Source organism: Phocoena sinus, chromosome 7 (assembly GCF_008692025.1).
Source record: "Phocoena sinus isolate mPhoSin1 chromosome 7, mPhoSin1.pri, whole genome shotgun sequence".
Taxonomy (NCBI): domain Eukaryota; kingdom Metazoa; phylum Chordata; class Mammalia; order Artiodactyla; family Phocoenidae; genus Phocoena; species Phocoena sinus.
The window spans coordinates 23,797,998-23,825,667 of NC_045769.1; the positions used below are offsets into that span (position 1 = coordinate 23,797,998).

The window sequence follows — 27,670 nt, forward strand, 5'->3', positions numbered from 1 at the left end:
AAAACAATTCAGAAAATCACAAAACAAAAAGGTAGTTCATTTTTTTAAAAAGTCAGTAAAATTGATAAAATTCTACCTAGCAAGACTGACAAAAATAAAAAGGCAAAAGATACAAATAACAAATGTCCAAAACACTGGAATAGAGGAACTCATCATAGATCATACAGTTATTAAAAGTATAACAATGGAATGTTATGAACAACTTTATACTCATAAACTTAACAAGTTCAAAAAACACAACCAAAACTCAATTAAGATGAAATAATCTGAATAGCCCTATAATCATTAAAAAGATTAAATTTGTAATTTAAAAGCCCCCAAAAAAGAAATCTTTTGGCCCAGATGGTCTTCGGAGAATTCTACCAAATATTTAAAAAAGGATTAACAACTACTTAGGAAGAAAAATAATTATTGACCCATGCAACAGCTTGGATGAATCTTAAGGGAATGATGCTGAGTACAAAAATCAACTCCAAAGTTAAATACTGTATGATTCCATTTAAATAACAATCTTGAAATGACAATATTATACAGCTGGAAAAGAAATTAGTGGTTTCTATGGTTAGGGATTAGAGGGAGTGGAATAGAGAGAGAAAAGTAGACATGACTATAAAAGAGCAACACTAGGGATGCTTGCAGTGACGGAACTCTTCTACACCTTGATTGCATCAAGGTCAATTGGGGATTGTGATATTGTACTTTAGTTTTGCAAGATGTTACAACTGAAGGAAAGTAGATAGAGAATATACAAGATCTCGCTGAATTATTATTTACAACTGCATGTGAATCTACAACTATCTCAAAATAAAAAGGTTGGTTTCAAAAAAATTAAAGACATTAGTAGAACACAGAAAATTTTAAATAATTTCTATAGATTAAATAGTACTGTATCAATGTTAATTTCTTGATTTAAATATCAGGAGAGGGACCTTCAAGATGGCAAAGGATCAAAAATACACCTACATGTGGAACAACTCCTACAGAACACCTACTGAATGCTGGCAGAAGACCTCAGACTTCCCAAAAGGTGAGAAACTCCCAAGTACCTGGGTAGGGGAAAAGAAAAACGAAAACACAGACACAAAAGAATAGGGACAGGACCTGCACCTCTGGGAGGGAGCTGTGAAGGAGGAAACCTTTCACCACATGAGGAAGCCCCTTCATTGGCGGAGATGGGGGCAGGCGGGAAGCTTCATAGCCACGGACGGGAGCACAGCAACAGGGGTGCGGAGGGCAAAGCGGAGAGATTCCTGTACAGAGGATCGGTGCCGACCAGCACTCACCAGACTGAGAGGCTGGTCTGCTCACCTGACAGGGCGGTTGGGGGCTGGGAGCTGAGGCTGGGGCTTCAGAGGTGAGATCCCGGGGAGAAGACTAGGGTTGGCTGTGTGAACACAGCCCGCAGGGGGCTAGTGTGCCACAGCTAGCTGCGAGGGAGTCTGGGAAAAACTCTGGAACTGCTTAAGAGGCAGAGACCATTGTTTCGGGGTGCGCAAGGAGAGGGGATTCAGAACACAGCCTAAACGCAGTCCAGAGACGGGCATGAGCCACGGCTACAAGCACAGACACCAGAGAACGGCATGAGATGCTAAGGCTGCTGCTGCAGCCACCAAGAATCCTGTGTGCAAGCACAGGTCACTATCCACACCTCCCCTACCAGGAGCCTCTGCAGCCAGCCACTGCCAGGGTCCCATGATCCAGGGACAACTTCCCCGGGAGAACACCACAGCACACCTCAGGCTGGTGCAATGTCATGCCTGCCCCTGCCGCCTCAGGCTCGTCCTGCATTCCATATTCCTCCCTCCCCCCGACCTGAGTGAGCCAGAGTCCTCTAATCAGCTGCTACTTTAACCCTGTCCTATCTGGGTGGGGAACAGAGCCCTCAGGTGACCTACACACAGAAGCAGGGCCAAATCCAAAGCTAAACCCAAGGAGCTGTGCGAACAAAGAGAAAGGGAAATATCTCCCAGCAGCCTCAGGAGCAGCGGATTAAATCTCCACAATCAACTTGATGTACCCTGCATCTCTGGAATACCTGAATAGACAACAAATCATTCCAAAATTGAGGCGGTGGATTCTGGTAGGAACTGTAGACTTGGGGTTTGCTTTATGCATCTAATTTGTTTTTGGTTTTAAGTTTATTTTTGTTTAGTATATACAGGTTATTAACACTGGTAGATTTGTTTATTGATTGGGTTGCTTTTTTCTTTTCTTTTTATAATACATATTTTTTCCTTTTTCTCTTTTTTGTGCCCATGTATGTGTATGCTTCTTTGTGTGATTTTGTGTGTATAGCTTCACTTTTACCATTTGTCCTAGGGTTCCGCCTGTCTATTTTTTTATCGTTTTGTATAGTTTTTAGTGCTTGTTATCATTGGTGGATTTCTTTTTTGGTTTGGTTGCTCTCTTCTTTCTTTCTTTTTTATTTTTTTATTACTTTTTAAATTTTTTTATTTTCAATAATAATTCTTTTCTTATTTTAATAACTTTATTTTATTTTTTCATTCTTTCTTTGTGTTTTTTCTGCCTTTTCTTCTGAGCCGTGCCCCAGCCAGGTGTCAGGCCTGTGCCTCTGAGTTGGCAGAGCCGAGTTCAGGACATTGGTCCACCAGAGACCTCCCAGCTCAACGTTATATCAAATGTCAAAAGTTCTCCCAGAGATCTCTATCTGAATGCTAAGACCCAGCTCCACTCAGCAACCAGAAAGCTACACTGCTGGATACCCTATGCAAAACAACTAGCAAGACAGGAACACAACCCCACCCATTAGCAGAGAGGCTGTCTAAAATCATAATAAGGTCACAGACACCCCAAAACACACCACCGGATGTGGTCCTGCCCACCAGAAAGACAAGATACAACCTCAACCACCAGAACAGAGGCACCAGTCCCCTCCACCAGGAAGCCTACCCAACCCAGCAACCAACCTTAGCCACGGGAGGCAGACATCAAAAACAACAGGAACTATGAAACTGCAGTCTGCAAAAAGGAGATCCCGAACACAGTAAGAAAAGCAAAATGAGAAGACACAGAAACACACACAGCAGATGAAGAAGCAATGTAAAAACCCACCAGACCAAACAAATTAAAGGGAAATAAGAAGTCTACCTGAAAAAGAATTCAGAGTAATGATAGTAAAGATGATCCAAATTCTTGGGAACAGAATGGAGAAAATACAAAAAACGTTTCACAAGAAGCTAGAAGAACTAAAGAGCAAACAAACAATGATGAACAACACAATAAATGCAATTAAAACTTCTCTAGACAGAATCAATAGCAGACTAAATGAGGCAGAAAAACAGACAAGTGACCTAAAAGATAAAATACTGGGAATAACTACTGCAGAGCAGAATGAAGAAAAAAGAATGAAAAGAACCGAGGACAGTCTCAGAGACCTCCAGGACAATATTAAATGCGCCAAAATTCAGACTATAGGGGTCTCAGAAGAAGAGAAAATGAAAGGGACTGAGAAAACATTTGAGGAGATTATAGCTGAAAACTTCCCTAATACGGAAAAGGAAATAGTCAATGAACTCCAGGAAGCACAGAGAGTCCCATACAGGATAAATCCAAGGAGAAACATGCCAAGACACATATTCATTAAACTTTCAAAAACTAAAGACAAAATATTAGAAGCAGCAAGGAAAAACAACAAATAACATACAAGGGAATCCCCATACAGTAAACAGCTGATCTTTCAGCAGAAACTCTGTAAGCCAGGAGGGAGTGGCAGGACATATTATAAGTGATGAAAGGGAAAAACCTACAACCAAGATTACCCAGCAAGGGTCTCATTGAGATTTGACGGAGAAATTAAAACCTTTACAGACAAGCAAAAGGTAAGAGAATTCAGCATCACCAAACCAGCTTTACAACAAATGCTAAAGGAACTTCTCTAGGCAGCAAACACAAGAGAAGGAAAAGACCTACAATAACAAACCCCAAACAATTAAGAAAATGGTAATAAGAACATACATATCAATAGCTACCTTAAATGCGAGTGGATTAAATGCTCCAACCAAAGGACATGGACTGGCTGAATGGATACAAAAATAAGACCCACATATATGCTGTCTACAAGAGACCCACTTCAGACCTAGGGACACATACAGACTGAAAGTGAGGGGGTGGAAAAAGATATTCCATGCAAACGGAAATCAAAAAAAGCTGGAGTAGCAATTCTCATATCAGACAAAGTAGACTTTAAAATAAAGACTATTACACAAGACAAAGAAGGACACTACATAATGATCAAGAGAACAATCCAAGAAGAAGATATAACAATTGTAAATATTTATGTACCCCACATAAGAGCACCTCAAGGCATAAGGCAAAAGCTAACAGCCATAAAAGGGGAAATCGACAGTAACACAATCATAGTAGGGGACTTTAACACCCCACTTTCATCAAGGGACAGCTCATCCAAAATGAAAATAAATAAAGAAACACAAGCTTTAAATGATACATTAAACAAGATGGACTTAATTGATATTTATAGGACATTCCATCCAAAAACAACAGAATACACTTTCTTCTCAAGAGTTCATGTAACATTCTCCAGGATAGATCATATCTTGGATCACAAATCAAGCTTTAGTAAATTTAAGAAAATTGAAATTCTATCAAGTATCTTTTCTGACCACAACGCTATGAGACTAGATTATCAATTACAGGAAAAAATCAGTAAAAAATACAAACACATGGAGGCTAAACAAGACACTACTTAATAACCAAGAGATCACTGAAGAAATCAAAGAGGAAATCAAAAAATACCTAGAAACAAATGACAATGAAAATATGACAACCCAAAACCTATGGGATGCAGCAAAAGCAGTTCTAAGAGGGAAGTTTATAGCAATACAATCCTACCTCAATAAACAAGAAACATCTCAAATAAACAACCAAACCTTACATCTAAAGCAATTAGAGAAAGAACAAAAAAACTCCAACGTTAGCAGAAGGAAAGAAATCATAAAGATCACATCAGAAATAAATGAAAAAGAAATGAAGGAAACGATAGCAAAGATCAATAAAACTAAAAGCTGGTTCTTTGAGAAGATAAAAAATAATGATAAACCATTAGCCAGACTCATCAAGAAAAAAAGGGAGAAGACCCAAATCTGTAGAATTTGAAATGAAAAAGAAGTAATCACTGACACTGCAGAAATACAAAGGATAATGAGACATTACTACAAGCAAATCTATGCCAATAAAATGAACAACCTGGAAGAAATGGACAAATTCTTAGAAAAGCACAACTTCCAAGACTGAACCAGGACGAAATACAAAATATAAACAGTTCAATCACAAGCACTGAAAATGAAATTGTGAGTAAAAATTATCCAACAAACAAAAGCCCAGGACCAGATGGCTTCACAACTGAATTCTATCAAACATTTAGAGAAGAGCTAACACCTATCCTTCTCAAACTCTTCCAAAATATAGCCAAGGGAGGAACACTCCTAAACTCATTCTACAAGGCCACCATCACCCTGATACCAAAACCAGACAAAAATGTCACAAAAATAGAAAACTACAGGCCAATTTCACTGATGAACACAGATTCAAATATCCTTAACAAAATACTAGCAAACAGAATCCAAAAGCACATTAAAAGGATCATACACCATGATCAAGCGGGGTTTATTCCAGGAATGCAAGGTTTCTTCAATATACGCAAATCAATCAATGTGATACACCATATTAACAAACTGAAGGAGACAGCCTCTTCAATAAGTGGTGCTGGGAAAACCTGACAGCTACATGTAAAAGAATGAAGTTAGAACACTCCCTAACACCATACACAAAAATAAACTCAAAATGGATTAAAGACCTAAATGTAACACCAGACACTATAAAACTCTTAGAGGACAACACAGGCAGAACGCTCTATGACATAAATCACCGCAAGATCCTTTTTGACCCACCTCCTAGAGAAATGGAAATAAAAATAAACAAATGGGACCTAATGAAACTGAAAAGCTTTTGCACAGCAAAGGAAACCATAAACAAGACAAAAAGGCAACCCTCAGAATGGGAGAAAATATTTGCAAATGAAGCAGCTGACAAAGGATTTATCTCCAAAATTTACAAGCAGCTCATGCAGCTCAGTATCAAAAAAACAAACAACCCAATCGAAAAATGGGCAGAAGACCTAAATAGACATTTCTCCAAAGAAGTTATACAGATTGCCAACAAACACGTGAAAGGATGCTCAACATCAGTAATCATTAGAGAATGATGTAAATCAAAACTTCAATGAGGTATCACCTCATACCAGTCAGAATGGCCATCATCAAAAAAACCTACCAACCATAAATGCTGGAGAGGGTGTGGAGAAAAGGGAACCCTCTTGCACTGTTGGTGGGAATGTAAATTAATACAGCCACTATGGAGAACAGTATGGAGGTTCCTTAAAAAATAAAAATAGTACTACCATACGACCCAGCAATCCCACCACTGGGCATGTACCCTGAGAAAACCATAATTCAAAATTCATGTACCACAATGTTCATTGCAGCTCTATTTACAATAGCCAGGACATGGAAGCAACCTAAGTGTCCATCAAGAGATGAATGGATAAAGAAGATGTGGCACATATATACAATGGAATATTACTCAGCCATAAAAAGAAACAAAATTGAGTTATTTGTAATGAGGTGGATGGACCTAGAGTCTGTCACAGAGAGGGAAGTAAGTCAGAAAGAGAAAAACAAATACCGTAAGCTAACACATATATATGGAATCCAAAAGAAAAGAAAAAGTGGTTCTGAAGAACCTAGGGGCAGGACAGGAATAAAGATGCAGACATAGAGAATGGACTTGAGGACATGGGGAGAGGGGAGGGTAAGCTGGATGAAATGAGAGAGTGGCATGGACATATATACACTACCAAATGTAAAATAGATAGCTAGTGGGAATCAGCCACATAGCACAGGGAGATCAGTTAGGTGCTCTGTGTCCACCTAAAGGGGTGGGATAGGGAGGGAGGGAAGAGATATGGGGATATATGTATAGCTGATACACTTCGTTATACAGCATAAACTAACACACCATTTAATGCCATTATACTCCAATAAAGATGTTTAAAAAATAAGATAAAAAAATAAATATCATATTGTGTGTATGTAAGAGAATACCTATATTTTTAGGAATTACCCACAAATTATTTGGTAAAAGGAAATATAATAAACAAAATTACTAAAAGAAAATATTCAAGCAAAGCATTCTGATTTTGGCATAGGAAAGGATCTCTTATGCAAGTGACAATAAGTGTTACCATAAAAGAAAGTATTGATAAATTTACCTACATTAAAATGAAGAACTTTTAGCTGGGTTACTTTTTTAAAAATAAAAACCATATATATTTAAGGTGTAAAACATAAAAAAATGAAGAACTTTTATTCATTAAAGACACTATAAAGAAATAGAAAATATAAGTCACCATCTGTGACAAGATTTCTACAATCATGCAACGGACCTAGGAATCAATACCTAAAATACACTGCAAATATTCTTCAGAGATCAAGAACCTAATAGAAAAATGGGCAAAAGATATGAACTGACATTTCAAAGAATCTAACATATGAAATGTCTGTAAACAAAAGGGAACCTGTTAAATTTAATTATTAATCAGAAAAATGAAAATTAAGACCCCATGAGGTAACATATTTTACTTATTAGATTGGCAAAAATAAAGAACCCTGGTAATACCAAGTGTTGGAAAGGACACAGAGTAAGAGGAATTCTATGTATGGGTTTGTAGACATGTCCAACTAATTTCAAAAAGAATATGACATCATCTAGTTAAATCCTCATCTCTCCAGGAATTCCACTCCTAGATTAATATCCTACAGAAAACTTGGCATATGTGCACCTGGAGGTGTGTACAAGAATATTCATGGCAGCACGTTTATTGGACCAGGATTCTGAAAACAACTTGAACATCCATTAATAACAGAAGAGAGAAGTAAATAGTGTGAAATGAATTACAAGCCTCATATAAGAATGTGGAAGAATCTTAGAAATAAAACACCAAAAAGAAAAAGCAAGTTGTATAAGACTAGATACATAGTCTATAACTTGCATTTATGTTTTTTATATATATATGTAAATACATATAATATATAATTTATATATTATAGTCAAATATAGTATATTAGATTAAGAAAATATTACTTGAACACATTTATATTTTAAACTGTAGATATTGATATTGACTGAAGTTTTGAAAATGTAAAAACCTAAGCATTTTTTTCATTGCAATCTCATTTTTGTATTTTCTAAATCCTTCATGCTTACACATAATTCAAAATAAATAGGAGAGTTAAAAACCTGAGAATAATTAGTATTTCTTAATTACTATCATTCTGATTAAAATTTACTCCTTTTTATGTAAAGCAGAATATATTGAGTGCAATAATGTATTTCCATTTATTTGATTTTCTACTCAGATCAGAATTATAAACAAGTTGACTTAATCCTTATACATTTAACATGGCACGATATTATGAATAAATATTTTGATTAATATATTTCCTTAGGGATGTTTAATGAATTATTTCAACTGTTAAAAACATTCAAAATTATTAAAACATTAAACAAAACATAAAAACATTAAACAAAACATCAAATTATAGGCATTAAAATTTCTATTTGCGCATGGTTTTAGACTTTTTAATGCATTCCATATTTCTAAACTCTAAAAATAATACAAAACTAATTTCCTTTTTTTCAACTTTATGTCTGGTAAATAGAATGATTTAACATTTTAATGTAATATTCATAATTATTGGCCAAATGTCAACCAGATCCTTGGTTGGTGCCAGAATCACAATACTTCAGGCAAAAGCAGTAACAACTGCTTAGCAATATTCAAGAATAGAATACAAAATGCGACTAAACTCGCTCTAATAAGGCAAGGTATCAGCATGTAAGTGTGTTTAATTGCTTTTGAAGTGCACCATTACCATGGCCAGTGTGGCAAAACACAACATGATGATATACACTGACATACCAGAGTTGAAGGGACCTTTCTCTCCTCTTTACATTTTCATATCATTATATTTAAACTATAATCTATTTCATATAAACACCAACAGATATCATGGCAAAGATATTAAATAAGATTCCATGTTTCCATTAAGTGAATCAAAATATAAAATAGCACCTAAAGAAGTTGAGAGTTGTGTACAATTTTTATAAGCATAGTAGCACTTTCACACATATAACAGCAAACATGTAAACATTAGAAGATCAGAATTAGCCACCTTAATGCACTAATGTCCATATCTCAGTGTGGATAAAATCTGAATCAGGGAAACCATACCTACAATCAAAGAAAGCTATTGCTAAATCATTCAGGCCATTATATAATAAAATGACAAAAATGGTTAAAAAAGTAATGAATCTAGAAGTCTTAACAGACTTCTATTCAGTGTTACCCATATCATGTTTAACACAAAAGAATAAAATAGTATTAGCAATTAAGTATTATTTATCTTCTCCTGGTAAATACCCTTTTCTACAGGAACACTATCCTTTAATTCATATCAATTCTGTAACAGGCACTGTGCTAGATATATTACATATGTTATTTCATTGAATCATGACAAACACCTGTTGATGCACATATTATTCTTCCCAATTTATAAAGATGGAAGCATATAAGTCAATTAATTTGCCCAGGTTTGTACAAGTAATAAGTGGTAGACCTGGGTTTCACATACAGACTAGGCTTCCAAATAATTCAAACTCTAAAACAGTTTCTGACAAAGTACATGCTACACAGACGCTATGCTGAAGGAAAAAAATGGATTGTGATAGTTAACTCATACAAGAATAAGTTATAAAAGTATTAAATTAAGGATAAAAAGTAATTTTCTCCCTTAACAAAACATACATGTGATATATAGAGATACACATATATACATGCACAATTTCTAAGACCTAAAAGAAGTTAGGATAAATGGACAAGTATAAAAACTAATCAATAGCATATGAAAACTCATCCATAGCTTATGAGAAAGTAGTTATTTTAATAACTATATTGGTAGTATAAGCTAGGTTTTGAAAAGCCATTCTTATATTACATGTATTATTGATTAATAAACAAAATTAAATGATTAAAAAATAATGTAACTTAAATTATTAACTGTAATTAAAAGCTATTTTTAGGGAAATATATAAAATTTAGCTAAAGTTTTCCTTATAATAAGCTGTGAATAGTTGTTGCTAAACCAGCTTTTGGCTGCGTAAGTAATCTACAAATTTTAGTATAGGCTTTTTAATTGTTCCTTTAGTAAGATTCGTAAATTCTATTTAAATATAAAGAAAACATGAATATTTCCCAAAATGTAACAGGTATCTATTTCTAAATTTGATTTTTAAATATTTAAGATATAAAATATTGTGTAAATTTTATTGTACATATTGCAATGTTTATATATCCTTCCCAGCTTGTCCTCTGTTCTTACCCATTTGGATAAAAATTATTAATGTTTTCTTGATAATATTTTTACAATACTTTAAAGCATGGTTTCCAACAAAAACATATAAGGGGTATTAAAATATTAATCTGTGTTCAGATAGAAGCATAACAATCTAGATAGGATTTTTTCATTTAAAAGAGCATGTCTATACTCCAACCCCAAAGAGGTTAAGAAATAAATCAGGCAGCAAAAGGATAGAAGGGACAGTTAGCAGTCCCTTATCTTTCCTAATATTTTCCCCGATTTCTTGAAATACTTTCAGTGGTATGTTTTGTGTTTGTGTGTGTGTGTGTGTGTGTGTGTGTTTTATCACTTTTCCTGAATCATCACTGAGTACACAGGTCAGGACACAAAGTGTGTGGTAGATTTTTAACATACAAAAATTGTAATCTAGCTCCAAATTTAACTCTTCAGCAAGTAATTAAAGCAACATATTTGAACTACACTGGATTCCATGTGATTCTCTTTTTTTCCCTCTACAATGAAAAAATACATTCTACATCTAATATTACCTTTTAAAACTATTCAAATCTATATGGAATTCTTCTATTTCACTTCTCTTTAATAAATATGTTGATACATTTAAAGTTTCACCTGCATAATTATTCAAAGTCTCATTAAAGTAGTAATTTCTTTCTCTTAACTGTGACTTATGTGATTGCAAAAGACATTCAATTAACTGCATAATGATTCTTATTTCTTTTAGAGTAAAATATATTTCACAGATAGAAAGAAAGTATGTTATAAAGTATAGTTATCTTCACAAAAACTAACCCGTTGACTATTTTAGTAACTCACTGATTGGCTTAAAGAGAGAAGAAAAACCACTTTTCCACTATTAACACAATTCGTTTCCTTAATTCAAAAAAAAATAGTTTAAACCGTAAGAATTTACTTTAGAGTACAATCTCAAATGTTACAGAAAAATACAGAGAAATTAACATGGAATATCAGGAAGCCAGATAGCTAACTGGCTTGAGAAGTAAAGATATACAATTGTCTAAGGAGGATTAATCCAGTTTACAAAGGCACATTTAAGGAAGAATTATTCAATACCACACGGAATGGACTACTGGAGAACAGTCTAGGAAGCAGCTAAGGTAGTCCACAGAGACCAGCTTTAGAAGGGTGGGAGTCATAATTAAAAGGAAAAAGGAGTAGAGAAATAGGTAGTTTGAAGGTGGTTTTTGAAAGTCCCCTATAACCTCTACCAGATCCCCCAAATCCAACCAAAATAAACATTAATTTAAGTAAATTTGCTCTGCGAATGAAGCTTAGACCCTTTACAATCAGATTTTGAACCCCTAAATCTCCCTTCACCACCCCCACCTCCATTTAAAAATGCAGAACCTGGGCTTCCCTGGTGGCGCAGTGGTTAAGAATCCACCTGCCAATGCAGGGGACACGGGTTTGATCCCTGGTCTGGGAAGATCCCACATGCTTTGGAGCAGCTAAGCCCGCGAGCCACAAATACTGAGCCCACGAGCCACAACTACTGAAGCCCATGCACCTAGAGCCCGTGCTCCACAACAAGAGAAACCACTGCAATGAGAGGCCCGCGCACCACAATGAAGAGTAGGCCCCGCTCGCCGCAACTAGAGAAAGCCCGCACGTAGCAACAAAGACTCAGTACAGCCAAAAACAAATAAATAAAATAAATAAATTTATTTTTTTAAAGTGCAGAAGCTGCCAATTAATGTAAAAAAGGCATCAATGGGAGCTTGGGAGACACTGGAAGGATAGGATCAAAGATTATAATGTCATATTTTTCAGCTGACTGAATTAGTAGAATGCAGACACTATTAAAAGGCATTTTAAAAATGAAGAAATTAGCCTATTTATGAAATATGATGATTTGTGAATTGTCATGTTAATTTTGAGGTAATGGTACTATATCAAAATGGAAATTATTATAAAAGCTGAGTATGGCAATATGTAGGTTTGAAAGTCATCAGCAAAGACGTTATACTTGAAAATATATTATGGAATTAGAAAAGTCATTTTAGGAATAGCAACTCTATTACATGGATTTAGTGGAGAAAATTAATGTATTCTCAGTTCCAAAAAAGAGTTATAGAATAAAACTCAAGTTAATTTGAGTCATCTATAGTATTTATGAAATATTTTCTTTTTTAATGTTTTATTTTGACAACAACAACATAGCTTGATAGAAAATCATGAGGAAATATACAGAGTAGATAGAGATGGTACAGAGAAATCTGAGACAAGGCACTTGAAAATCTTGTCTTCAGATTTCCCTTTATTCTGTAAACCTAAAAAGTGGCCTGATCCTTCCTGTTAAAGGCTAGCATGCCTCCCTTGACCAAAAGCAATTCAGTCCTCTGCCTTGCAAGACAGCTCATACCCCTCTTACAATATATTCCCCACCTCATCACTAGACAACTGACCAAAATCCATTTAATTTACAATATAACCTAGCCAGGGAAGTACTGACTCTGTTTAGACAGAAAAAGAACTACTCCCAAAGGAATTGTAGGAATTAGCCAACATGTACCTATGAGTGCCAAGAGAGTACATGTAGGCCTATATTCTGAGGCTGTTGAGGCAAAGGAGCTAGAACATAAAGTTGGACAAGGGAGAATTTATAAATATGGGACTACTCTCCTCTGACATAGCATTTAGCCCCCTGGGAAAGACGCTGGTGTTAGTAAGATGCTAGGAGGGCTCCTAAAAGCTTCAAAAAAGTGATGGCCTAGCTAAATAAAGTAGAAATGCCAAATCTACCATGAAAAATAGTGGAAAAAAGCATCAAAAGACTCAGATAAATGAGCATGTGACAGTGGGCATACTATTCAAGGCTGAAAAACCCATGAGATAACCACAGGATGTCCAGAGGCTACAGCAACTATGAAAGCATCAAAGATTGCGCTGGAGAGGGGGGCAGCAACATCACTGAGAAACTCAGTTGTGGCTCTCCTCTAGGATGATGGTAGATGTTATTAGAGAACCAGGGTCCCTGAAACCAATGGGAATGAGCCCGTGAAAAGAAAGGTCCGATGGGAGCACGTAAATATCAAAAGCAAGGCGGGCACAATTATGGAAAAGATCAGAGTAGCTATGCGAGAGCCTGATCCAGAGACAGCTAGGGAGATAATTAATAGAATCAACATCCTTACAGGCCAGCAAGGGTAATGCTTGGGAAATATGGGAATCCAACAAGGGTAATGCTCAGTCTGTATAACAAGAAGAAATTGAGGATTGATTATCAAGATGCTGAAGGCAGCCATCCCATAAAAAGCCACAATCTCTTGCCTGATTTCCAGATCCGAGCCAGTTTTTACACACTGAACCTTTTGGCCAGGCCTCTAGGAAGAAGGATCCTACAACATAAAAGCAAGTATATATGATAATTTACTCAGACAGCTACACACACAGAAGAAGAAGGAATACCCCACACATTTGAAATTGTTGAAATAGGGTCTAGCATGGTATTGATACTCAAGAATGTACAGTGTTATGATGCCCCCCATTAGCACTGAGGAATATGGAGACCAGGTAATAAAGTATTGGCTCAGGTCTGGCTCCTGAGATAGGAACCATGAACCCACCTGCTTGTCATTTCCTTAGTCTCCAAATAAGTAATTTGCAAGAACATACATGGTAACTGTCAGAACTCCATAATTAGTTCTTGACCTATGGAATAAAGGTTGCTGTAGTTGGAAATGCCAAGTGAATGGCTCTGAAACTGCTCCCTTCTCTGATCAATATAACCAAAAATAATATTGCAAACTGAGGCAGGGCAGGGGGAGTGCTGGCAGAAATTTGCCAAAGGATGTCGATGTGGCGGTTACCATTATATGCCCATATAATGCCCTACCTCTACATGGCAAAGACAGAAGTAAACGTAACTCCTTTCCCTCAGGGCCATGTAAATTTCTCTATTCACTATCAAATTACAGTAATCCTGATCATCTTATACTTTCCACTATATAAATGAAATCACCCTAAATGGGTCTGGTGAGCAAGAAGTGGCAAGTACCCTAGATGTCTTAATAAGACGCATGTGTGCCAGAGACGAAATAAACACCAAGAAAATTCTGACTAGAGCATGTTGAGATAATGCTTCTAAACAAAAGGCAAGCTGCTGCTTATTGTATCCTCCATCTTGAACAAAGAACATAGTTTAAATGATGTCTGGACCAAGAAAAGTTTTGCAACGGGTCCAGGGTATGATACAAGACATCCTACCTGCCCCTTCGGTCTTATAGCCCAGCAGATCCAATGGTGCTCAAATTATCTGTGGAAAATAAGGATGCTGTACGAAAGACTATAAACAGCTCCAGCAGAACTGCAGTACTGACCTCTAGACTTCTAGAGAAAAGGCATGCTCATCTCTGTTGATCACTATTCCTATCAGTTCTCCTTTAAAAGGAGTCAGATCCCAGTATGCTCCTGAGCTCTGAGAGAGTCTAAGGACTTATGACCTGAGTTATTTTTCATGAACTAGGAATGCTGTATGTCCTCAAAGCCATGATTCTGGACATGCAAAAAATCCCAGTTCATCTTAAAAAGGAATAATTATAATTGAAATTGTGTTTAAGCACTTCAGAAAGGTACAAGTAAATTACATGAGCTGGCAGCTTAAAATCCCAAATTTCCACTCTCGTTTCAATGCCATATGTCCTACTATACCTATGGTTTTGTGAGTTCACAATGACCAGGTAACAGAGAAAGAAAAAAAAATCTAGCCTAGTTTCTAGATGGGCTTGCATGATATGCCATCTCTGCTACCAATGGACAGTCACTGGATAATAATTCTGCCAAAGAGGACCCCCTACTGCTCTGGCCCGATAAGCTATAAAGTCTTCAAGTATGAAGACTATGCACAGGCTCAGTAACAAGGACTTTCCCTAAGCAAAAGTGATTGGCCACCACTCAGTGCTTTTAAATGTCCAGCTTGCCAACAGCAGAAGCCAACATGGAACCCTTGCTATGGCACCTCACCATGGGAAGCCAGCCTGCCAGCTGGTGGCAGAACATTATTTTGAACCTCTCATTTTGGAGGGGTTACTGATCTGTTTTCACTGGACAAATATGTATTCATCATATCATGCAAAGTTCACTTAGGAAAACAAAAACATGACTCTAAATCACCTTCCAAGTCTTCCCTGAAGGGACAGTAGCCATTTACAAGGGCAATTCTTTTACCTCAGACCTTTCAGAGATAATTAGATATTAACTTTGAGTGCATTCCCTTTACTGGAAACATAAAAACACCATCCAATAGTCAGACTAGGAGGTTATGACAGCCTCATGATAAACGGTACTTTGGCTCCAGTCTGTTTCGCAGTAAACCCAGTGGGTTTGTGGACTCGTTCCCTGGTTACTTCCTCAGTTTCTGACTGTACACCTGGAATAGACATACTAATCAATTAGTAAAATCTCCTCATTGGCTCACTGTCTTATGAAGTAAGTGCTACTATGGTAGGAAGGATCAAGCAGAAGCCCTAGAAATTAACCTACCAAAAGAGTAAACTAAAAGCAAATCACAGTCTTGTGGGAATTACAGAAATGTGTGCCACAATAAAGTAGTGGAAAGATATAGAGGATAGATATCCATCGCATCCTCATTAATTACCAGTCCAGCCTTTGCAGAAAATTGATGGATCTCACAAAATGACTGTGGATTACTGTAAAATTAGTAAGGTGTGGCCTACAATGGCAACTACTATTTCAGATGGGATACTTGCTTTCACTGCTCTGAGTGCACCACAATCCAAATACTTAGAAATTCCCTTATACATTGTCATGAAATACAATTCATGCTTATGACCAAAGTATGCATTTTACAGTAAAAGAAATATGGTTATGGGCTAACACCCACAGAATTAATGATAGGCCATCCCGCAGAAACAGATGGCCTGATGGAATAGCAGAATAGCTTATTAAAAAATCAGCTGCAGTGTTAGTTTAGAAACACCACCAATGTTGTTCTCACACAGTCACGGAAACCAAGGGTTCACAGCAACAGATGTAGCCCCTCTAATTATTACATCTCATAACCAACCTGCAAAGAGTTTGCCTCCTGTGCCAGCAACCTTAGGCTCTGCTATTCAATGGCTTAGTTCAAAAGAGAAAGGTGCGTCTATTGTGGCACAGAGGGAAGGCACCATCAGATTAAAACTAAGTCTGACATCTAGTGATTCAGAGATTTTTGTGACTGTTTTGTACTTTTTGACATGGCTGCTGCTAAATGATGGATTTGGAGAGGACCTTCTGGAACCCAGAAAAAAATCTGGGACACCCTTAGTACATCCATGTTAAGTAGTAAGTATCAATGGAAAACTATAACAATCCAAGATAGCAGGACCACTAAATACTCAGACCCTTCAGGATTAAAGATATGGGTCCACTCACCACATAAAGAACTCCAATGAGCACTGGCTAAGCAAAACACAAACCCTGAATGAGAACTAAAAGAAGGAATTATACCAAGTATATGTCATGGCTGGAAATAAACTATTCAGCTATAAATATTTCTGTCACATACATATTAATTAATGAGTTTTTTTCTAATCCCTCCCCTGGTATTGTGTGTTAGAAGTTCCTCCCCCCATGCCCTGCATCCCTCACATGTCTCCAGCTCCTACAAGACAGCCTCCTCCTTCACAGTCCTCCTACCTGATGGACCCAGTTCCTCGAGGCTGGTAACAATGCTCTCCCACTGTGCCTCCAACACAAAAAAAGTGTCCTGCCATTGACAATCTCTGAGTTGTCTGCCTGTCCCCTAGATGACATCTTAGCTCTTCTGTCACCTATGTAATCAATTCCATGTATTAAGGTTATTTTGTTCAAACAATCTAAACTAGTTTTTTTCTGACTTAAACCCGAAATGATTTCCTGACTTTGCCTGAATGAAAAGGCAAAATGTCAGAAAAATTCATTAAATAACTGCTTTTAAAATTGCAAAAGTGAATAAAACATTCCTCCTACCCTATTTTTTCTTCACTTTTATACAGAGGACACACGATAAAACTTTTATATGTAGACTAAAACCCAAGAATTGATTGCTAATGAAAGGAGGCAAACTATCTTGAGAGATACACACTTACATGTTGGGATTGAAGACAAGAGCAAAGCTTGGAATGACATTAGAGCACCCCTGCCCCTGACACACATGAGATCTGGCACCATACCATAGGAGAGAATGGTAGGATGTGAGGGTGGGGTGTGGGAAAGGAAAGGCAGCCTCTGTCAAATATACTATGCTTTAATCCCAAAGTTCCAAAATTTCTCTATTTATTTGGCCACTGTTGGGGCTGTGGCCTGCCCAGCCTTCCTGTCTGCTCTGTTCCAATGTCCCTGGCAGCTGATCCTGTCACCCACTTACAGACAGCCCACAGTCACCCTTCACACATTCTTAAATGAAGAAGAAACTCATGCAAGTTTGGAATTTTGATTATGACACAGAGCTGAATATATTTTAACTACTGACCTGAAACAGTCATTTCTAAGTATGACTTACTACCTGAAAAAGAATGCCTATGCCACGTCAGAAGATGAAAATCTTTCTCATGACAACCACCACTATCACACCCAGAATCCTTAACTCTGATTTTTTTTTATTATTGCGAGTCTTTTATTTGCTCCCTGACTTACTAGCCTCTGTGGAGATAAAGATTATCCAAACAAGAACAAGCACTACTTAGTGACAGCAATGGAGTCATCTACTGCCACTGACTGCATTAGGCAGAGACTCAAATTACAGGCAGGCGGAGAAGTGGGAAAGCTTTATGGTGACAAAAGAGGGTCTGTCCTGATGGGACCTTGGAGACATGGGGAACCTGAGGCAGGCTGACTAAAAGAGGGGATTTCCCTCAAATACCATAAACCTAAAAAATTAGTATTGATGATAGAGGAACAGTAAAATAGTAGTCTAAATATCACTAGAAAGTGATTATCAAAGCCTTAGTATAACCTAAAAGCATTTAGTCTGTATTTTATTCAAATATTATATATGATACTAGATTCCAATTCATACCTCTGAGGAAGAAAAATGTTATAGATATTAGCTAAGTAAATGATTATTTGAATTCATAAAAATCTGTTGTTCTCATAGCATTACTACACTAAAAAGTTATATTTGTAAATGCTTTCATTTTTAAATGAATGTCAGATATTTTAAAACTCAAAGGTATTTATAAAAACATTCATTACCTCAGCTAAACTTTTATGCAGTTTTCATGACAAGAAACTAAACCCTTCATAGGTTTTGTGTAATTTTCTTTCTTCATTTTTTATCTCTTTGACCAGACATTTTTTTTGCAGTACGCGGGCCTCTCACTGTTGTGGCCTCTCCCGTTGCGGAGCACAGGCTCTGGACGCACAGGCTCAGCGGCCATGGCTCATGGGCCCAGCCGCTCCACGGCATGTGGGATCTTCCCGGACTGGGGCACGAACCTGTGTCCACTGCATCGGCAGGCGGACTCTCAACCACTGCGCCACCAGGGAAGCCCCAGACCAGACATTTTTAATACCATTTTTCTGTAATCACGGAAGATTTTAACTCTCATCCTGATGCACAGCAAAGGCGCTCAGATATAAAGAGATTCTTAAATGGGGTATAATTCTTTCCATTCTTCTTTTTGAAAAGGCTAATGAAAGTTTGAAGTTATAGTATGAGAAAATAAATAAGGGATGATCTGATAGTTATTTCTTTTGGACAAAGGTAATTTTAAGCAGAAGAGTGAGCAGGTGAGCAGAAATGGCCATGATTAAGTTTGAGTAAGTGGCAGAGTGATTCACTGAGCTGTCTCTGCCACTAATAAATGTGTGTCCCTCAATTAACTAGTTACTAGTAACATTTAAGAACCTCCATTTTCTATCTATAGACCAAGTGGTTTGGAATACATAACTTCTAAATTACTTTTCCAATAAAATAATGATACGAGTCCGTGAATCTGAATATCTGAGAGTTAAGTATGAATTAATGGAAACAAAAATATCATACCTTTGTATTAACTTTCATCTTTGTTTTACATTTGCTTTGTTCTCCGGCTTCACGAAGACCTTTCTGAGTAGGACCTTCTGGTGCATTTTCCTTTTCACAATTTGGAACAACTATAAGATAATACAGTTTACTCTTAATGTTTATACTGTTTGTAAGAAATATTATAACCAAAAAAATAAGAAAGCCAAATTCATTATACACGTATTTTTTGAAGTATTAAACTAATAATATTAAAATCATACTAAAATGTTTTAAATGAAGTCTCAAATTCATTTCCCAAAAATGCAGGGTGGCATTGCTGCAAGGTTAGTGAAACAGCATTGCAAGCAGTTGAAAAGCATGTGAGCCAATCTCCAGTAACATTATATCTAAATTCCTGTTATCATGAGATTTCATGTGTTTATAAACAAAAGTTGAAGGGAGTCAAAGGAGAGAATGCTAAGCAATGACAAAATTTCCCAAGTGGAACTGTATAATAAACACAGAGATTTTTAAATGAATATTGTATTAATAAAATATTCTCTGTGCTTCACAATGTTGAGAAAAAAAGAAAAGAAAAAACAGGGTAACATTCCAATACAGTTGTAACATTGGTCCCCACACTCTCCTGGACATAAAGGAATCATCTGAGGGAAAAAGAAAAGTGACAGGAAAAGTCTGTTTCTTTTTCACATCTTTCCATATACATATACATGTTCAGGTATACATAATTTCCCCCTGTATTTCTAAACAGCCAGCTGATTTCAAATAACTAATATGGTTATAATCATTATTAACTCATAATTAAGTGACTAAATGTTCTAATTTATAACATTAATTTATAATAGAGAAAAGATGATGAACACAAAAATATGTGGATGATTTCAATGTCAAGACTCTCAAAGAATCCTGATGTTATAAAGTAAGGAAGCATATGCTAACAGTTAGTTTCTTTCCTGACCTAATTTTTCCTATTCAGTACCAGTTTCAAGGAAGAAAACCATCAAAATAATCCCCACAATAACATAAAAGCCGAATGCTGCATAAGTTAGTACTACATGAAAGTACTTTAAAAACTTCTAACACTAGGGTATCCAGACTGCATGTCCTCGCTCTACGGTGCTACAAGTTAGAGCCCCACAGCATCTGGAAGTCAAAATGTGGAGAAAAGGCAACAACTACAGCTCATTGAGATTAGAGAAAAATTTTCACTTCGAATTCTCTTTTATTGTATTTTCCTCTTCAACAGCCAAGAGTGAAAGCCTGATAATGATAATAATTTAAAATAATAATCATTAGCATTTATGCCTCATTGATGCTTTACTATCTAACAGGTACTGGTCTAAACAATTTACACATATTATTTCATGAAATCCTGTCATTAACCCTATGAAGGTCACTACCTTTTGTTCCCTTTTACATATAAGGAGAATTTGTATAGTAATATCTACAGGGAAGAAAGGAGAAAGCAGTAAGGAGAGAAATCCAGGATTCCAGTAGATAATTCTAGGAATACGAGCAGACCTCAGATGGCATGCAAAACATTACTAAGCATCACTTCATGAAAGAAATAAAATAAAAAGCAAGAAACAAACAAAATGGTAAGGATAAATGAAAGTAAAAAATCAAAAAGGGCTTGGTTTATATATAAGGATATGTAGTTTTCCACAATCAAAATGAAATTACAAGAATTTATACTTTATAAAAATATTTTAGGAAAAAAATCGACATTTGCAACCAAAACATGAGAATACACATTGCATAGTGTATGTGTAATTGAAAGAAAAGTAACACTTAATTATTTCTCAATGTACCAATAATAAACATGATTCCCACTCTCTATCAGATAAATATCACTTTATACAAAGATTTGTAGAACAAATGAGAGACTCAAACATTGGGTCCTTGTCACATTCATAAAAGTGCATATAATTTTCAAATTCCACATAGTGCTTCTTAATGTTTAGTAACACCCTGGCAAAGTCCATTTCTCCATCACAGGATCCTCATGCTTATCATCTAATGCTTGTTAATGAAAAGGCCTATAGTACTGACTGCTACTATGCAGTTTCCCAAATTTTACTTGGGCACAGTCATAATCTTAAGGAAGATACAATTCCTTAGTAAACATCAAATAAATAAACAAATTTTCACTTATAGAAATTATAGTTATTGTACTCCCAGTGCAAAATTTCACCCATTCAACCATTTCTTCATGTATGCATACATTCAATCAATGTTAACGGAACATGTTCAGGCCCCTGGTTAACTGTCAGATATGCATGAATATATTCATTTAACAAATACGTAAGTACCTATATTGTGCCAGTCCTTAACTCCATTATAGATTAAACACAGCTGAAAAAAGAATTACTTAACTGAAAAAAATGTTCTGAAGAAATTATCCATAGTTTATGACACGGAGATAAACAGAAAATATCTAAGAGATTAGGAAGCTAAAATGAGATCAAGTACACATCTAATTGGAATTCACAAAAAGGTAACAGAGATAAAGGGAAAGAGGTTATATTTGAAATGATAATATATCTTTCTAAACTAGACCATATACCACATATAGTCATAAGAAGTTGACATCTTGTAGTGAAATTCTGAGCAACAAAAAATATCCAATTTAAAAAGCAATTAATTAAACTAAAACATTTGCTCTACAATATATGACATCTGTTTGTGATGCTGAAGTCAGCTTTCACAGTTTTTCACTTCATAAAACATTTCCAATTTCTAGAAGTTCTTCCTGAATTCATAGTTTCCTATCATAAATTACAAGATATCATAAAATACAATTATATGTATTTTTATAACCTACTTTGGAAATAGGTATCATTGTATTCAAATTGCAACCTCATATGAAATCAAACATCAGCTAACACAAACATAATAAAAACCAGCACACTGATAAACTTTCTGAGCTTATATAATTTGCACAAAAAAAGTTTTCTCTCATACTATGTAATACTAAAGTGCTTTCTGTGTAGTTTCTTGTAAATATTTGATACATATTACTTTCCATTACAACACAGAAAAATGTAACAAAACTATCACTTCAAACATCTAGCTGATAATAATTCACTATTTCATAGTTTCTCCTAGGAATTTTTCTATTATTCTACATACCAGACAAGAGTAAATGTAGAATTATAAACCCTTTTCAGGTAAGAAATTTGACTACTAAAATGTTAATATTCTCTCTAGGTGGTAGCAATTATGGATAATTTTTAAAACATTTTATCATTTAAAATTTTTCTGTAATAAGCGCATCACTTTGATAGTCAAAAAATATGGTACATTTAAAATTTTTTGATAACTACTCCAAGTGAGTCTAAGTTTTATCTTATTCCTTAAATTCAGATTAAATAACAATTAATTAGTCTTTTTCCCAAAGTTCAGAGTAAATGACAATCAAGTCATTGTTTCCTAACTACAGGGCAAATTACATTTAATCTGAAGAATTTCTACTGCCATACCAACTTCTGTTCAAACTGAACGAAAAACAGGTAGACAAATGACAGACAGATAAAATACGTTAAAAATTAAGCCAAAATGAGAAATGAAAAGGGAAAGAGTTAAATATATTAAAATAATTGTGAAGGACAGCAGGATTTACGAAGAACCACCAGTTAACCAATAAACCAAGTTCTTTTCAAAGTTGACTAAGTAAGGTTCTAGTTGATCAGCCAATCTGAGTAATAACAGAGATCACACAGCCAAATGCTGGCATGCCACAAGGAACTTAGGAAAAGGAACTGCAAGTCCTTTATCTAAAACTAGAAGGCATGTTTATAAGGAGCACAAAATTATTCAGTACGGAATTTAAGGAATAACTTTTATTCAGGTAATTGAGACTATGAAACTAAAAAAAAAAAAAGAAAACCTGTTTTCTTCATGTTGGGCTTGAATTTATTTCTTTTGATCAAAAGTCACTTCAAAACATCACAGATAAAAATGTAATTACAAACTTGATCTTTAAAGTAACTTATAAATGTCAGCCTAGACAATCATGTAATATATTCATTTATAAATTAGATTAAATACCAGGAGATAATTTCATAAAGGAGTTATCTATAAACCATTATTTTATTTTAATAGAGATGTCAAGGATAAATAAATAAAATCATAAGCTCTTATAAGTAGAATGTAACATTTAGAGATTAACTGATGCAAGCATCAATTCAATGCACAGTTCAACCTTTATGCCATCTTATATTTATTGTTTTTCACAATCTTTATTCATCTTGAGAGTTAGAGTTCCTGAAATTATGGTAGTTTCACTATCATATTTATATCTGATTGTATTCTTCTTAAAAGTTATATATATATGAAAAAAATAATTTTTGATGTAAACAGAAATAAATATTCTTTGAAAAAAATGCAGTAAGGAAAAAATGAAGAAATAATCACATTACACAAATAAAATTATGTAAACATTTTCGAGTTTCATATATTTAACAGACATGATCTTATACTACATGTTTTTATTTCTTAACATTAATATTTTAATATGAACATTTTTTATGTGTGATTTTTAAAGACTTTCTAGTATTGTATGATCAACTATATTGAAACATTCATTTGTGATTAAAGATTAAGACTGCTTGTATAGTTTTGTTACTATAAATATGAGTGCAATAAACATCCCTGTGCATAGACTCTCTAGGCATCACTGAGCATAACTGATATTTCTTTAATATAAAATATTAGGAAAGGAACTACTGAATCAAGGCTGAGAAAAAGTTTTTGAATATGAGAATGCTACACATTTCTTTTAAGCCTTAATCAATCAGAGAACACAATGAACAGTCATCTGGAAATACCAGAATGTTATTTTTATTAAAAATTCACCATTTTGCAGTCTCTCTATATTTTAGAGCTTCCCATCATTCTTTTCTAAGTCAACATTATTGAGGTATAATTTACATAAAATAAAATGCATACATTTTAAGTGTAGAGTTCGGTAAGTTTGGACAAAGATAAGTAGGCATATAACCAACCACCTATATCTTCAAATCAAGATATAGAACATTTGCACTACCTCCCAAATTATTATTTTCTTATCCTTTACATACCTTACATACCTTATAGAGCATTATTTTACAAGGCTATAATTTTAGTTTTTATCAGTCACTTTCCTTTTAAGAAAATTAAGAAGAGGAAATCTTAACGTTTATATTAACCAGAATTTAACATTTCTAAATCTCTGTACAGTATTCAATTCTGCAGATCTAAGTTTCTTCTGGCTTACTTTTCTTTTGGCCCAAAGAAAATAGTTTAGCATTTCCTGTACTTTAGAATGGCTTGAAACAAAATCTCTCAGCTTCATTTGTATTGAAATGTTTATATTTCACTCTAATTTCTGAAAGATATTTTTATTGAATATAGAATTCGGAATTAAATTTTTCTACATTTCAAACATGTCATTTCATTGTTTCTAGCCTCCAATATTTCTGATGAGAAATAAGCCTTTATTTGCATTATTGTTTCACTATAGGTAACATGCTTTTTTTCTCTTGCTGATTTCAAGATTTTCTCACATAAATTTTGAGTATGATGCATCCAGGCATGATTTCTTTGTGTTTATAGTTAGTTGCTTTTTTTGGATCTGTGAGTATATGCTTTACATCAAGTTTGGAAAATTTTAGGTCATCTTTTGTTTAAATATTTTTATGCCCCATTTTCATTTTTTTTCCTTTGGGACTCCAATTACTTGTACGTTAAACAGGCAAATTTTCCTTCATTTTTTTTCTCTCTCTTCTTTAGAATAGATGATTTTTATTGATGGCTCTTAAAATTCACTGACACTTCCATCATCTCCAATCTATTGTGAAGTATAAAATTTTGATTTTAGTTATTGTATTTTTCAGTAAGAGATTCCTATTTCCTTTTTTTTTGAGTTTCCATTTATCTGCCAAGATTCTCTACCACTTCATTTATAATGTAGTATTTTCCTTTAAGTCCTTGATCATATCAAAAAATAGTTGCTTTAGCATTTTTATCTGCTAAATCCAACATCTGGGCCATCTGAATATAGGTTTCCATTTATTGTTTTTGTCTTGATTGTGGATCACATTTTCCAATTTCTATAACTAGAAAAATTAATTATACACTGAGCAGTATGAAGGTAGATTATTAAACTCTGGACAATTATCTTCCTCTGAAAGGTACTGATTTCTGTTCTAGTAAGCAGTTTAATTTTTTGATGATCACCTTGAATTCCAGGCTTAATTTTATGTTCTGTTCGAGTGGATCCATGGAAAGCCCTAAATATTCCCCAAGGTTCTCTAACTTGGCAAAATTCAAACTCTAAACTCTGTTTCCCCTAGGAATCCTGTGTAAGCTTTCTTTTTGGTTTTATAGGGTGGGTATAGTATGGTTAATGTTAATATGGTGTCACCAAGGTGTTGAAGAGGTCTTTCAATCCAGGCCTGGCCAGAACGCCAATATATCCCATCACTGCTTGACAATTAGAATCCCTGGTTCCCTCTTTTTGTTTTGTTTTGTTTTTCTGTTTTTTACTGGTTTTAATTTTTATTGTAGTTGATTTACAATGTTGTGTTAATTTCAGGTGTACAGCAAAGTGAATCAGTTATATATATACATATATCCACTCTTATTTGGATTATTTTCCCATATAGGCCATACAGAGTACTGAGTAGAGTTCCCTGTGTCACACAGTAATTCCTTATTAGTTATTTTATATATAGTAGTGTGTATATGTCAATCTCAATCTCCAAATTTATCGTCCCCCTCATACCCCCTGGTAACCATAAGTTTGTTTTCTACATCTGTAACTCTATTTGTGTTTTGTAGATAAGTTCATTTGTACCCTTTTTTTAGATTCCACATATAAGTGGTATAATATGATATTTGTCTTTCTCTGTCTGACTTACTTCACTCAGTATGACAATCTCTAGAATAACCAAAGGAATCTTGAGAAAGAAAAATGGAGCTGGAGGAATGAGGCTCCCTGACTTCGGACTTTACTACAAAGCTACAGTAATCAAAACAGTATGGTACTGGCACAAAAGAGAAATATAGATCACTGGTCCCCTCTTAATCCTAAAGAGTCTTTTCTCTCTGGCAAATCTCAGGTAGTCTTGCATGTGTAGCCCAGCCATCATCTAAGGACTCATAGTACACTCTCTCACAAACCAGGCCACTGTTCATTGCAGCACCCTCTTATCTGGTGCCCTTTCCTACAGATTCTAGATGCTTCAACAACTTATGAACTATAGTCTGCCTTTTCAGTTCAAACAGGACTGCCATGCTCTTCTTGACCTCCATCGCCATAGAGTTTGGTTTGGAAATTTTCCTGGACAAAAAGTCATGATGATGGTGAAGCTCAACTTACAAATTTTCCTTCTATCATTTGCCTTCTGTGACTTGTGATGTTTTCCAATGCCTAAAAATAGTTGCCTCAAATATAAGGTTAAGAAGTCACCCTATCAGCATTTTGAGTTCTGACAGGATTGAAAAATCACCAACCTATAATAAATTACAGTTTTATTATATTTCACTTTTACCTCTAATTTCAGGAGCATGGAAACTATGCCCTATTTCCATACGCTTCAGTGTTTCTTGAAGTCCAGAAATCTATAAAGTAAAATCCAAAGATATGAGGTTATATACTAAATAACTCAAAAAATGGGTTAAAATACAATGTTTAAATATTGATTACAAAATATAGAAAACATTAATTTCTCTTGGATTAATTCCTATGTATTTTAAAAATTTAAACATTAATTGTAACAAAAGAAAACATAATTTTATTAAGTTTAAATTCAATTCCATGGCGAGTATTAAGTATCTATTATGGGTAAACGCCTGAAACATTTATTTCACAGCATAGTTTCCTGAGACAACAATACTCATTGCACACTTTTAATGATAATTATTCAGGTGTCTACTTTGAGAGTTTTCTCCTCTGTTGAAATTGCTTCACAACAGCCTAATTCATCTTTATGTCCATAAAAGATGAGGTAAGTATTACTTGGGAAGTAAAATATGAAGAGACTGTTGTTACCCTAAAACTCTTAACTCATTTTCCACCCACAAACCTACTCCTTGTTTTATTTAATTTGTTAGTTTGGTGGCATACCATTTACTGATATTTCCTGAAAAACAGACTTAAATTAAAAATTCAACCTTAAAAAGCTATCTCATCCCTTATATGATTATACCAACACAAAATATCATCTATTTAATTATATACAGA

The 27,670-nt window shown here is 35.0% G+C and overlaps 1 protein-coding gene across 2 annotated transcripts in view; it reads right to left on the reverse strand.

The window, feature by feature from the left end:
- Positions 1–27,670, reverse strand: part of SPAG16 (sperm associated antigen 16) — an 879,748-nt gene that overhangs the window by 801,403 nt on the left and 50,675 nt on the right. For both annotated transcript variants that reach the window (XM_032638543.1, XM_032638542.1), the window contains 2 exons: positions 26,979–27,048; positions 19,462–19,571 (listed from right to left, as the gene is read on the reverse strand). In XM_032638543.1, the coding sequence (XP_032494434.1) occupies positions 19,462–19,571; positions 26,979–27,048 (180 nt within the window). The remainder of the gene's footprint in view (positions 1–19,461; positions 19,572–26,978; positions 27,049–27,670) is intronic.